The sequence below is a fragment of the Eschscholzia californica genome, unplaced genomic scaffold, assembly GCF_041429995.1.
Source record: "Eschscholzia californica isolate CP2 unplaced genomic scaffold, dmEscCali1.0.p SCAF_1, whole genome shotgun sequence".
In the NCBI taxonomy this organism is placed as follows: domain Eukaryota; kingdom Viridiplantae; phylum Streptophyta; class Magnoliopsida; order Ranunculales; family Papaveraceae; genus Eschscholzia; species Eschscholzia californica.
This window is the reverse complement of record NW_028238198.1, coordinates 6,220,761-6,234,167: the sequence shown is the minus strand read 5'-3', so window position 1 is coordinate 6,234,167 and position 13,407 is coordinate 6,220,761. Positions and strand designations below refer to the sequence as shown.

General features: G+C 37.5%; 1 protein-coding gene across 1 annotated transcript; it reads left to right on the top strand.

The window, feature by feature from the left end:
* The first annotated feature begins 558 nt into the window (after positions 1 to 558).
* On the top strand, positions 559 to 2,347 carry LOC147563616 (tetrahydroberberine oxidase-like). Its single transcript, XM_086639141.1, has one exon. It carries the CDS (start codon positions 605 to 607, stop codon positions 2,189 to 2,191), a length of 1,587 nt encoding a protein of 528 aa, XP_086495267.1. The 5' UTR covers positions 559 to 604; the 3' UTR covers positions 2,192 to 2,347.
* The last annotated feature ends 11,060 nt before the right edge of the window (positions 2,348 to 13,407 follow it).

The window sequence follows — 13,407 nt, the reverse complement described above, 5'->3', positions numbered from 1 at the left end:
CATTAAAGTCAAGATGAACTTCCTCATCCATACTTTCACGTTTCCCTCGTGCAGCAAGACAATTCAAAAAATTACTTTCAACATGTGGATGACAAACATTTTGCTCCAATTTCCTCTAATTTTGGTGGAAATGACGTCTATCGACATTATATGGCACGGTTTTTCTGAGTTACTTTTGTTTTCAAAGTCTACATTTTGTGAGTTACTGATCATATTTTCTTGTTGTAACTTTTTTTTTTGCTACGAAAGTAGTAACAAAGAGTACTAAAGTTAGTATATGAATCAAATGCATAAGATGGTTCAATCAATTTACTCGTGTGGATTTTAGGTTGTTCGGTTAATTAGTGATTGTGTCTTATATCCACATATATAAAATATTTACTTGTGGGTTGTCTCTCATAAACGTTATCATCTTACCAAAAGCCGAAACACTAGATTATTAGCTAATAATCTTTTACTGTCTTGGATTACGTCTCTTTCATTGTTAGGCGTGTTTGTAGAAAAACTAGGCAATCGACATCTATAAATAAGCAATTCTAATTAGTGAAAAATAAAACACAGACTCATATCTTTGAGCACCAAAGCCTCTTAGAGAAAACCTAAGATGGATACCAATTCAATCTATTCTCCATCTTTCTATTCAATCCAATTTCCTTTACTTGTGTTCTTTCTACCCTTGGCAATTTCAGCAACCTCAAATCATAATAACTTTCTTCATTGTCTTAATTCCAACAAAAATTCAATTCCAACTTTCACCCCAAACACTTCAAATTATACATCTACCCTACAATCTACTATTCAAAACCTTAGATTCATATCACCCACCACTCCAAAACCTAATCTTATAATTAGACCATTGTATGAATCCCATGTACAAATAGCTGTAATTTGTTCCAAAAAGCATAAAATGCAGCTAAAAATTCGAAGCGGAGGCCATGATTATGATGGTCTCTCTTATATATCTGACGTTCCTTACATAATCCTTGATTTGTTCAATCTACGAAAAATAAGTATCGATACGAAAGAAAATACAGCATGGGTTCAATCTGGTGCATTAATTGGCGAACTTTACTATAATATAGGAGTAAAAAGTCGAAATCTCGCTTTTCCTGCAGGAATTTGCCCCACAGTAGGTGTTGGTGGGCATTTTAGTGGAGGTGGGTATGGTGCTTTGTTAAGAAAATTTGGCCTTGCAGCTGATCATATCCTTGATGCTCGAATAATCGATGCTAATGGAAGAATTCTAAACAGAGAATCAATGGGAGAAGATCTGTTTTGGGCTATTAGAGGAGGTGGAGGAGGGAGCTTTGGGGTCATTCTTTCATGGAAGACTAGATTGGTTCCTGTTCCATCAACTGTAACAGTTTTTACAATTACTAAAACCCTAGAACAAGGTGCAACTTCACTAGTTCATAAGTGGCAAGAAGTTGCACCTAAACTTCCTAAAAATCTCTTTATTCGGGTCATCTTAGACGTCGTCCGTGATAACCAAACCGGAAAAAAAACAGTACAAGCTTCATTCAACTCCATGTATCTTGGAGGTTCTAAGAATCTTCTAACTTTGATGAAATATAGATTTCCTGAGTTAGGGTTGGAGAAGAAAGATTGTAGTGAAATGAGTTGGGTTCAATCTACAATATATTTTGCTGAGTACCCAATAGATAGTCCACTAGAAATTCTACTCAATAAGACTCAAGAAAAGAGGTTTTATAAAGCAAAATCTGATTATGTGAAGAAACCCATTCCAAAAACTGGATTAGAAGGAATGATGAAAAGATTATTAGAAAAAGAAGAGCCTCAAGTGATCTTAAGTCCATATGGTGGAAAGATGAGTGAGATTTCAGAATCTGAGCTTCCTTTCCCCCATAGAAAAGGAAACTTATTCAAGATTCAGTATTTAGCCTATTGGGAAAGATTGGAAGAGACTAAAGAGCAAATTAAGTGGATAAGAGAACTATACAGTTACATGACTCCTTATGTTTCGAAGTCTCCAAGAACGGCGTTTCTCAACTATAGAGATATTGATTTGGGTGAAAGTAAAAATGGCACGGCAAGTTATTCAGAAGCTCGAGTTTGGGGTAAAAAGTACTTCAAGAATAACTATGACAGATTAGTACGTGTGAAGAGCAAAGTTGATCCTGAAAATTTCTATAGAAATGAACAAAGTCTTCCCGTTGTTAGAGTTAATTGATGAATTAAGACACAAAACTATGTCAAGTTGATTATATGTCAACATAAAGGTAAAATATGACACATCAATATTGTACTGATGCAATAAATAAATAATTTCTTGTACGTATTACGTTCAAATGAATTAATTATACAATGGAAATTTATATACCAAAAATTAATTGTTTCAAATAAACACGTTTTGTTATAGAGATACTAGGGAGCTTTGCCTACACTCAGCTTTGTTATACTAACTCTAAGATTTTGACACTAAGTTCCTTTTTGTAAGATTCACATATATTAAGCCTATTTCCAAGTTTGAGATTTTTGGGATTCAACACAAAATCACAAATGGATTGAAAATCAATTAAATCTACAAGAACATATGGAGTATCAGAAGCAAAAGATCAGAGTCCTTCTACTTCAGGATGTTCGCTTGGAACTTTAATATCCAACCTGTGTTTTCGAGAACAAATGACAGCTGCTTGTAGATGGGATTCATGCAAAGGTAATGGTATATTTAGGTTTCAAAAGTTTGGATGTAAGAATCTTAGGTTTTCTTGCAGAAGATTGCAACTTGCAAGAGTAATGAAAAGGAAGAATTAAGTTATGTAAATATTTGGAATGAGTTTTGTGGTTTATAAAGGGATACGCAGTGAACGTGAATGTAATCATCATGACATGAAGAGTTTTGAGAGGCCCCTACAACAGTTTTGAGAGGCCCCAAAAGAAACTCGATAGATCCAAAGGCACCTCCGGAAATTGCTATAGGGGCCTCTCAAAAGGGTTTTACGGTAGTCAAATCCCGACCACTGTAGGTGCCTCCCACTCGGGCTGACAAGTCTGAAGCCCAAAGCATGGCCTAGGACTGGGCTCGTACGAGAGGAGTCAGATCGTTCAGTCCGACAAGTCTCGGACTAGCCCAATTTGAAGCCATGCTATAGGCCTTCGACTGGCCAGTCCAAGACCTGTCGGATTGGATTGTCCGAGGGTCTACACTCAATGTTGGAAGGGAAATCAGGGTTCTTCATCACACTTTCGAAATTAGACAGCAGATCTAGAGTTTCTTCATCATACTTTCGAAATTGGATGGGAAATCTAGAGTTCTCATTTTGTGTTTAAGTTTTTTGAAGATCAATGAATTTTAGTTGATTGATTTTCAGATTGAGAGTAGAGAGAGAAAGAAGGAAAAATGAAGAAGGGAGAGGTGCTCAGTAGGCCTTATAGTAGTTTTGGGAAGCCCCTGTAGACGCTCCCACTTGAAAATACAGGTAAAGTAAGAGCATCTCCAATGCAAAACTAAAAAAAAAAACTCTAATTGACTTATGTGTCGGGTCGAAATTGACTAGGATAGTTAAGACACTCAAAAGAGATCTCAAAAATAGAGTTTCTAGTTGAGACATCTTAAAACTAAATGTTTTCACATCATCTTAAGATCTCAATTGAGTTTTGCATTGGAGAGGTTTTTTCTCAAAAAAAAAACTTTAAAGTCTTAGGTGGCACTTAAGATTTTAAGATTGAGTCTTGCATTGTAGATGCTCTAAGAGCATCTCCAATGCAAGACTCAAGAAAAACTCTAAAAATCTTACGTGTTAAGTGTGAAAAATAGATCTCTAAATAGTCTCTTTCGTATTTGACCTTTTAGAGACACTCTATTGAAGAACCTTCTCCAATGCAACACTCGAGAGAAACTCTAAAAACTTATATTTTGGTTAAAAACTAATTGATTTGCTTATGTGGCACTTAGAGATCCTCAAGAGGACACTCTAAATTTAGAGTGTCCTCTTGAGGATCTCTAAAATAACTACCGCCACCTCATTTTAGAGATCCAAGTTAAGTGTTGCACTGGAGATGGATTTTGAAGAAAAACTCTAAAATATGCTATGTGACTCTCTAAGATTTAGAGTTTGAGTCTTGCATTGGAGATGCTCTAAGTACTGAGTTTGGTAGCGAAATATTCATGGGTCACATGCTTTTATATTGTATTAAAAAATGAATTGCTATTTATAATCCTAGAAAGTAGTATAGATGTAACTATCATCACGATAAAGAAATAGAAAGTAGCTAGTTTAGATGTAATGCAAAAGTCAAATCAATTTGACTTGTATTTAGTAGTGGCTGTAAGGTTCAAATTTGGTGGGCACCAACCTATTTTGTAGCCAAATCAACTCGAGTCCACTAATTTTAACTCAAAAGTGAAATAGTATCTGTTTAGAGAGGTAATCGTTTTCTAGAATATGGAGGCTCGTGAGCCGAGAGTCGCCTTCAAAATTTCTGTTGTATAAAATTACCTATATTAATGAGTTGTCTGATCGGGATGACCCAAGTGCCCGTCCTGGCTGGCTCACTCAGCTCGTGGACCGGACAAGGGCAGAGTACCATCCTTAAGTATTTTTAATAAGAGTTAATTCCTATATGGCCCCCTACTTTGTGACCAGCTTCCTTTATGGCCCCCAAATTTTTGTAAATTCAAATATAGCCCCCTATTTTCATGGAAATGTCATAACTACCCTTCCCATTAATATATTTTCAAAATAAAATTAAAAACAAAAACTTAAATTCCACCTCACTTCCCTCTCCACCACTCATCTCTCTCCACGTCACCTATCTCTCCAACTCACCTCTCTCTCTCCAAGTCAGCACTCTCATGACTTCAAACTTAAAAAAAAAAAAAAAAAAAAAATTTCACTCACCTCTCTCTCTCTCTCTCTCCAAGTCAGCACTTCATGAAGGTCGCCGGCCGGAAAATTTTCCGGCCGGCGACCTTCATGAAGTGCTGACTTGGAGAGAGAGAGAGAGAGAGAGAGGTGAGTGAATTTTTTTTTTTTTAGTTTGAAGGTCGCCGGCCGGAAAATTTTCCGGCCGGCGACCTTCATGAAGTGCTGACTTGGAGAGAGAGAGAGAGAGGTGAGTGAAAATTTTTTTTTTTTTTTTATTTTTTAAGTTTGAAGGTCGCCGGCCGGAAATTTTCCGGCCGGCGACCTTCATGAGAGTGCTGACTTGGAGAGAGAGAGAGAGGTGACGTGGAGAGAGATGAGTGGTGGAGAGGGAAGTGAGGTGGAATTTAGGTTTTTAATTTTAATTTTGAAAATATATTAATGGGAAGGGTAGTTATGACATTTCCATGAAAATAGGGGGCCATATTTGAATTTACAAAAATGTGGGGGCCATATAGGAATTAACTCTTTTAATAAAGAAGTTAGCAAACTCAAGCCACACCTAAATATCTTTCCCATAAAAATTTTACCTTCAAGAAATACTTGAATTATATACACTATGTCTTATATAGATAGCATAAAGGAGGTTAGGAGGGGTAGAATCAACAGCCAAGATATTTGTTCCACTTAGAGAAAATCTTATGCAATCTTTATCATGTTCCCCTTTTAATCATTATTGTGATTTATTTAAACCTTTAATCATCATTCTATTTTTATTTTTATTTTTATTTTATTTTGATAACCAAAATGTGAGCAGTTTAGTGATGAAAGTTAAGTAATTTTGAATGGGAGATGCTAGAGTGCCCAGTTTTTTGGGCATTTTAATGCCCAGCTGATGTGGAATCACTAAAAGACAAGGTTTTTTCAAAGTTTGACTATGGTGGGGACCGCTTTTGTTTCCAAATGAGGAAATATGTCACCCTCTAAGTACCAATTTCTAAGTCACTCTATCATTTCCCATTTTGAATATCATTGCTCTGAAAGAGAAAAACAATTTGATGGCTGGACAAAAAGCAAGATGCTATTGTTTTTAGTTGTCGATAATCGTTTTTAATGAAAACAAGTCATCCTCCTTTAGAAGACACCAGTATCATCACCAAGCTGCAAGTGAGAGATGTTATCCCATAAGCTATAGCTTGTGGCCTTGTGGGGAGATGTATTCCAAGAGTAACTATGAAATGATAATACGTGTGGAGAGCCATCCTAAAAAATTTCTATAGAAATGAAGGGTCTGTTCGTTACGTAGAGAAATAAGGTTGGGAAATTGATTTTCTCAAGAAAATTAATTTTCGTTGTTTCATTGGTCTGAAAAAGAGTGAAAGTCAGGAAAATAGGATAACAATTTTATCCACTAACGAATGTATGAAAGAAGGTCGGCAATGGAATAGGTAATCAAAGACCGATGTGAAATATGACAAAATAGTCTGACTAAAAGAGAATGCATGAGATGCTCCCTTCCACTTTCATCCATAATAGACACCTTGTTGGTAAACGCTCTTACTTTTCAGCATAGTGTAATGCTAAAAGTCAAAGCCAACTCCATACATAAACGAAATCAACAATATTTATTTTCGAGTCAATTCTTTCTCTCTCTTGATAGACTTTTTCATTGTATTTTCTATCATTTTCGTATACCATATCAAAGGTGGGAATAGAGTCCATCCAATAAATGAGGAAAGAGATATATGTGAAGAGGTAAAATCCTCTAAATAAACAACTCGAATGAAGTCGAGGAAGATGAAGGGAGATCGGTCTCGGTGAAGCCGAGAGGTAGAGTAGGAGCTCTCGGGTGAAACCGAGAGCAGTGATGGAGCTTTTCGGGTGAAACCGAGAGGAAACAGTTAAGGGTCTCGGGTATAACCGAGAGTTGATCGTGAGAGCTTCTCAGGTGAAAACTGAGAGATGATGGTGATGAGATGTTGATCGTGTGTGGGAGAGAGATAGGAAAACACCTTTGTTTATTAACACTACAACTTGATTTGTACATTATGTGTTGGTTCCTTTATATAGGTTTACTGTGACGCCCCGTGTCCCAAAATAGACACGACCACACCCCGGCAATTCACAGAAGAGACAAAAAACCCGGTAGAGTCTCCTCTGTAAATCGAACCGGTCTCACTTATAAAACTTGTCATGCAAACCATACATTCGCATACACAAAGACATAAACTACTGAGCGGAAGCTAAAGAAACTCAACTCAGTTTCGGGTCGAAACCCGAACCAAAAAAAATACAAACGCCTCATAAAACGCCGATACAACTTATAAACAACTCTAAGTGTTACATATATACATGTTAGAGTTCAGTTCTGCAATAACTACATAACTTTGAAATAATAGAAAACCAAAGAAAACGACGCAACACCTCTAGCCTCGTTAGACAAGATCACCGGCTGGAATAAACAAAAGAATAATACAAAAAAATAATAACTAATAAAAATCTCTCTCAATAAAATATCTATATAATAAAACAGAAGGGAAAATGATGACTGAGACAAACACCCTTTTTGAATAAAGGATATTGCCTAGAAGCCCTTCTCAAAGTTTAAAATATAGTTCTTCGTAGAAATAAAGTTACCTATTAAAAAAACAATAATCTTTTCCTTCTTAAAATAAAATCTCTAATTTAAGAAAAAAAGAAACAAAATAAATTTCAAGGGTTAAAACCTATTTAAAAAACAATAATCCTTTCGTTCTTAGAAATAAAAATTCTAATTTAAGAAAAAAAGAAACAAAATAAATCTCAAGTGTAATTTAACAATAAATTACACTTGAAATTTAACAATAAATTTCGTAACATGTAATTTATACAAGTGTCCGTGCCCTAGGGCACAGGATATACCATAGTTTAACTAAAATCAAGAGATAAGCCATCAATAACCTATAATTTTCAAATATATCAAATTCCCTTTATGAATTTGATCCAAAATTGCCTTTTCTTGATCGAATTATTTGAACCCAAATTGAAACCCTAACTCACTCGGTCGAACAAGATAAAAGAAAATCAGATTATTGTTTCTTCAATTAAATCTGTCGAATTTACAGTTTGGTCCCTGGTTTTGGCCTGTGCGCAAAAATACCCCCTAAATTGTCCTCTTTGCTGATTTGGCCCCTCTTTTGACTTGACCCAATTGTCGAATAGTCCCTCAACTAACCATAAAAACATGGGATGTTACAATCCTCCCCCCTTATAGAAATTTCATCCTCGAAATTTAGATCGACTCACTTTATCTCAAAGTATCTCTCGAATTAAATCGTTTTCCTTTAACGACTTCTTAACCACATCATATCACAACTCTTCTTTATCATTTAATACTATAATGGTGAACTTCTGACGCATAAATTGATTCTATAAGAATTCCTCTTGTTTTTGTTACTTATGACCTTGCTCAGATAAAATCATATCGTTCACCACTCTTACATTCTTCATGCATCTGAATCTTTGGATCAATCTACAAACCCAATTTTGTGGTCTTTGCCGAAGTTATGGTCACACCAATGTGGTCAACATGCTTCTTAAGTGGTTCAATATGTAGCTTCTTCCTCACTTGATGGCATTTCCCAAATTACCGGTTCGCCTAGGTTAGCTACTCCTGGCAATGCCATCATATGAGAATCACCTGATCAAGTGACTTAGGCTTACCAATTTTACCACTAGTCCATCCATATCGAACAAGTTGACCACAAAAAGAATCATTGACTTAACAAACTTGAGCTAATGTCGTTGTTCCCATGATCGTTAACACCACTCGCTTGTTTAGTTTCCTCGAATCATTGCATATTTCAAAATTGTCCTTCCTTAGAGGTTAGTTTACTAATCTGGCGAGGCCTTGTGGGTGTGCTCTTGGAGCGCTCGTCACGAACAAAACCTCCTACCACCTGTGCTTGGTGGTGCACAAAGGGAGGACAATATCGTTGTGGGGGGTCAACGGTGTCGCTGCGTACTCTGATGGTAGGGCGAATCGTGTGTCTTCGCCATGTCGAGGCCTTTTGGGGGAGTTCGTGGTGCTCTCGCCAAAAACAAAACCTCCTACCATTCGTGCGAGGATGGTGGCGTAAAGGGAGGACAAAATCGGCAACTGCTGGGCTAGAGGCGTCACAAGTGGTATCAGAGCCGAGGACGGCTCTTCGCTGAGGGTGGGGGATTGTGATAGTCCCACATCGCTCACGAGAGTGTCTGGAGCCTGGGCTATAGGTGTATGCTTCAGCTTGGTAAGTGTCGAGGCCTTTTGGGGGAGTCCGTGGTGCTCTCGCCAAGAACAAAACCTCCTACCATCCGTGCGAGGATGGTGGCGTAAAGGGAGGACAATATCGGCAACTACTAGGCTTGGGGCGTCACATTTACAATGGAGGAGTTTAAGGATCGAGTATAAAACTCTATGATGTTTATCCAAGTACATGTTTATCTAAGATACAATAATCTTGATTGTACTAAGAATCCTAATCGTACTAGGTTTCCTATATACTAAGTTGGACCTAATCCACTCGGTTTAGCCGAGTGGAGTGGACCTTCCAACACTCCCCCTCAAGTTAGAGCGGGAATGGAAGTAACGCCTAACTTTCCAATGATGTTCTGGAACGGTTCTGCTCCAAGTGGCTTGGTGAAGATATCCGCTAACTGGTTGTCTGAAGTGGTGAAGCGCGTGGCAATGACGTTATCTTTAATCTTCTCACGAACGATGTGGCAGTCTATTTCAATATGTTTCGTACGCTCGTGGAATACGGGATTATCAGCAATGTGGAGAGCGGCTCGATTGTCACAGCAAACTGTCATCGGGTCTGTGTGATTAATTCCAAAATCAAGTAGTAGATACTTGAGCCATTGTAAATCACAAGTGAGAATGGCCAAAGCTCGATATCCTGCTTCTGCAGAAGATTTTGCAACCGTTGGTTGTTTCTTTGATTTCCAAGAGAGTGGACTATTGCCTAACATTGTAAAATATCCAGTAGTTGATCTACGGGTTGAAGGACACCCAGCCCAATCTGAGTCACAGTATCCTGTGATATGAAGGGAGCTATTTGCTGATAAGAAGACTCCTTTGTCAAGGGTACCTTTCAAGTATCGTAGAACACGATGAGTGATGAGGCATGAAAACGTCCCATTTGAATCTCTTAACTAAGGCTAGTTAGTCCAATTCGAGCAGTTACTCTGATGATTTGTTTGTTTCTCATGTCTAGGTGTCTTCTATGGAATTAAGCGCGAAAAATAGCTAAAACCGAGAGAAAGATATACTAGGGGCATTTTGGTCATTTATAGAGTTTGGTGATTTGTCCACGTCTATATCGGATGATAAGTGGAGCCCAAGACGAACACAATGGCGAAAGCAGAAGTCAAATTGGAGTCCGGATGAACAAACTAGAACCGGTCAAAATTTGAGTCAAAATCACTTGACCAAGGTCAGCACAGAGCTACTAGAGACAAGTGGCGCAAGAGATAGCCCGATCTGACGACTGAAATTGATCACGGGATAGATTCGGGTACCCATAGTTGTACTACGGGGTCTTCTGGAGTTCATAATCTGGTGTAACACTGTACAAGATACCACTAAGCTTCTCGCGTATCACGTCAGATCTTACGGCTGAAACTCTCCAAGCACACATGGCATCGTATTATAAGTTCGTTGTAGCATCTCATTGTGCTCCGAAGCTCACCGAATAATTTCGTATGGACAACTCCAGCAAATCACTCGGTTGGTTCCTTTGTTTTCTCATTTGGAAATAACTCACCCACGTGAACAATAGCTAGCATGTAGGGATTGATACCCATATGTCCTCATTATTTCCTTATTCTTTAATATTTCCTTAACCTGTATTGTCTAAAAGAGAGAGACGGATTGCTTTCCATATCCCCACTATTTCCTTCTTCAAGATTATCTTATCTCTCTAAATAGAGAAAAGATTAATGATTGGAGCTGGATTTATTTTCTAATTAGATGCAGATATTGTGCTAGAGATATCATGAAATTTTCTCTAAACATAGAAGAAGAGCTGGGTTGTTCTGTGATTGTATATTTAAAAGGAAAGAGAGATCAAAACCAAGAACAACCCAAGAGATCATAAAAACCAGAGAAGGAAAGAGATTTATTCTTTAGTGAAGATATCATTTTATAGCTGGAGATTATGTCTTTAAAACCGAATTGTGAAGAGAGAGAAAGTGATCAAGGAAGGAAGATTTCATTCGATTGAATCTTACAAAACAGAGAATGTAGAGAGAGAGAGAAGGAAAGAAATTATTGGAGAAGGAAAGAAAGAGAGTTGGAGATATTTTTGAGAACCTAGAGAGATAAGTCAGTGAGATTTTTACAGAGAGCTGGACTTGTTTTCTTTAGTTGATTTGATTCTCATTAAACTTAAAATGAATCAGTACAAGAGTATTTAAAGAGCAATTACAACTAACTCAATAACAAACTCAAAACAGAAAATAGAAATTCGTTTCTCTCTCTAACTATAACAAACTTAAGGTAGTTAGGTTAGGCTGAGTTGAGAGTGGATGAGAACCGGTCCAGCCATAACAAACTTAACAGTTGTTGAAGTGTTATGATCAGGTATATAGGAGCCAAATAAGAGCTGTCCAACCCAATCTAAATTATACCCAATTTGAATTATTCTCTATCTCTATTACCCTCCCTCAAGCTAAGCAATAGGAGAGAGCTTAAGCTTGGATCTGAGTTGTGTGAAATGAGGTCCTGGAAGAGCTTTAGTAAGAATGTCTGCTGGCTGATCTGAAGTGTGGACATAAGATAGCTGAATTCTCTTATTCACCACCAACTCTCTAATGAAATGGAAGTCCAATGCGAGATGTTTTATCTTGGAGTGAAAAACAGGATTTGATGTAAGGCCAAAGCTGAAACATTATCACACCATAGAATTGGTGGATCAGAAACAAAGCAATGTAAATCCTTCAGAAGAGAACAAATCCATAAGATTTCAGCTGCAGTGTGGGCAAGAGAACGATACTCTGCCTCTGTAGAAGACCTAGATACAGTGGGCTGCTTTTTAGCTGACCAAGAGATAGGATTTCCACCCAAGTATATAATGAAACCAGATGTAGATCGACTGTCACAAACACTACCAGCCCAATCTGCATCTGCAAATCCTTGTATTCCTAAAGAATTGCTTTTAGTAAAATGAATTCCATGTGTGATGGTTCCTTTCAGATATCTCAGTATTCTTTTTACAGCTAAAAGATGAGAAGTCCTTGGCTGACTCATAAATTGGCAAACAAGATTAACTAAATAACTCAAATCAGGCCTTGTCCATGTAAGATACTGTAAGGCTCCCACTAAACTTCTATAGTAGGTAGGATCAGTAAGAAGCTCACCATCATTTGGACTTAACTTTGTTCTGTGAGGCAGTGGAGTTGAACATGGTTTTGCATCAGCCATTTGAGCCTTTTAAAGAAGATCCAAAGCATATTTAGTTTGTGAAAGATGAAGTTTAGACATATCTCTTTTAACTTCCATTCCTAAAAAATAATGAAGAGGACCTAAGTCCTTCGTAGCAAATTGAGAACTTAAAGTTTTGATTAGTGAAGCACAAGCTGAGGTAGAGTTACCAGTGACCAATATGTCATCCACATAAACCAACACATATAGAATAACCCCATTATCTGATAGAACAAAAAGAGATGTGTCTGAGAATGATTTTTGAAAGCCTAGAGCTAGCAATGAATCCACTAATTCTTCATACCAGGCTCTTGGAGCTTGCTTCAAACCATAAAGTGATTTATGAAGCTTACAAACATAATTTGGATAGCATTTATCTTGAAATCCATGAGGTTGAGTCATATAGACTTCTTCCTTTAGATGACCATGAAGGAATGCATTACTAACATCAAGTTGTTTAACTAACCAATCATTTTGAACAGCAAGAGAGAGAAGAGCTCGAATTGTGGTTGGTTTAGCCACAGGACTAAATGTCTCTGAATAGTCAATTCCTTCTCTTTGGTGAAAACCCTTGGCCACTAACCTGGCTTTATATCTTTCAATACTACCATCAGACTTCTGTTTTAATTTAAATACCCATTTGCATCCTACCAAATTTTGATTAGGGGAGGGAGGAACAAGAGACCAAGTGTTAAGATCTTGTAAAGCTTTAAATTCTGTAGCCATAGCTTCTCTCCATTGAGGACTCTTGTTAGCTTGGGTAAAACAAGTTGGTGTTGGGGGTAAAGCTATATTAGTCAGTGTAGAGGAGAGAGGATGTTTGGTTGAGGCTAAAAATGTTTTTGGTTTAAAAATCCCAGACTTAGCTCTTGTTTGCATTGGGTGAATGGACTCAATTGTTTGAATTGGTGGTGGTTGGTTATGTATTGGAGATTGAACTACAGGTGATGGAGGTTCATCTATAGGTGGTGGAGTTTCATGAATAGGTGACTGTGGTTCATGAACAGGAGATAATGGTGGAGAATTAACCTCAGGTGCAGGAAGAGGTGAAGCAGGTTCCTCATGAACAGGATTTACAAGAAGAGGTTGTTCAGTAGGTGTGTTAGGCTGAAAAATGGATGGTGAAATGGGAACCAT

What these genes read in the sequence shown, in the direction of transcription:
- LOC147563616 (XM_086639141.1), top strand. Translation starts at nt 605, where the DNA reads ATGGATACCAATTCAATCTATTCTCCATCTTTCTATTCAATCCAATTT.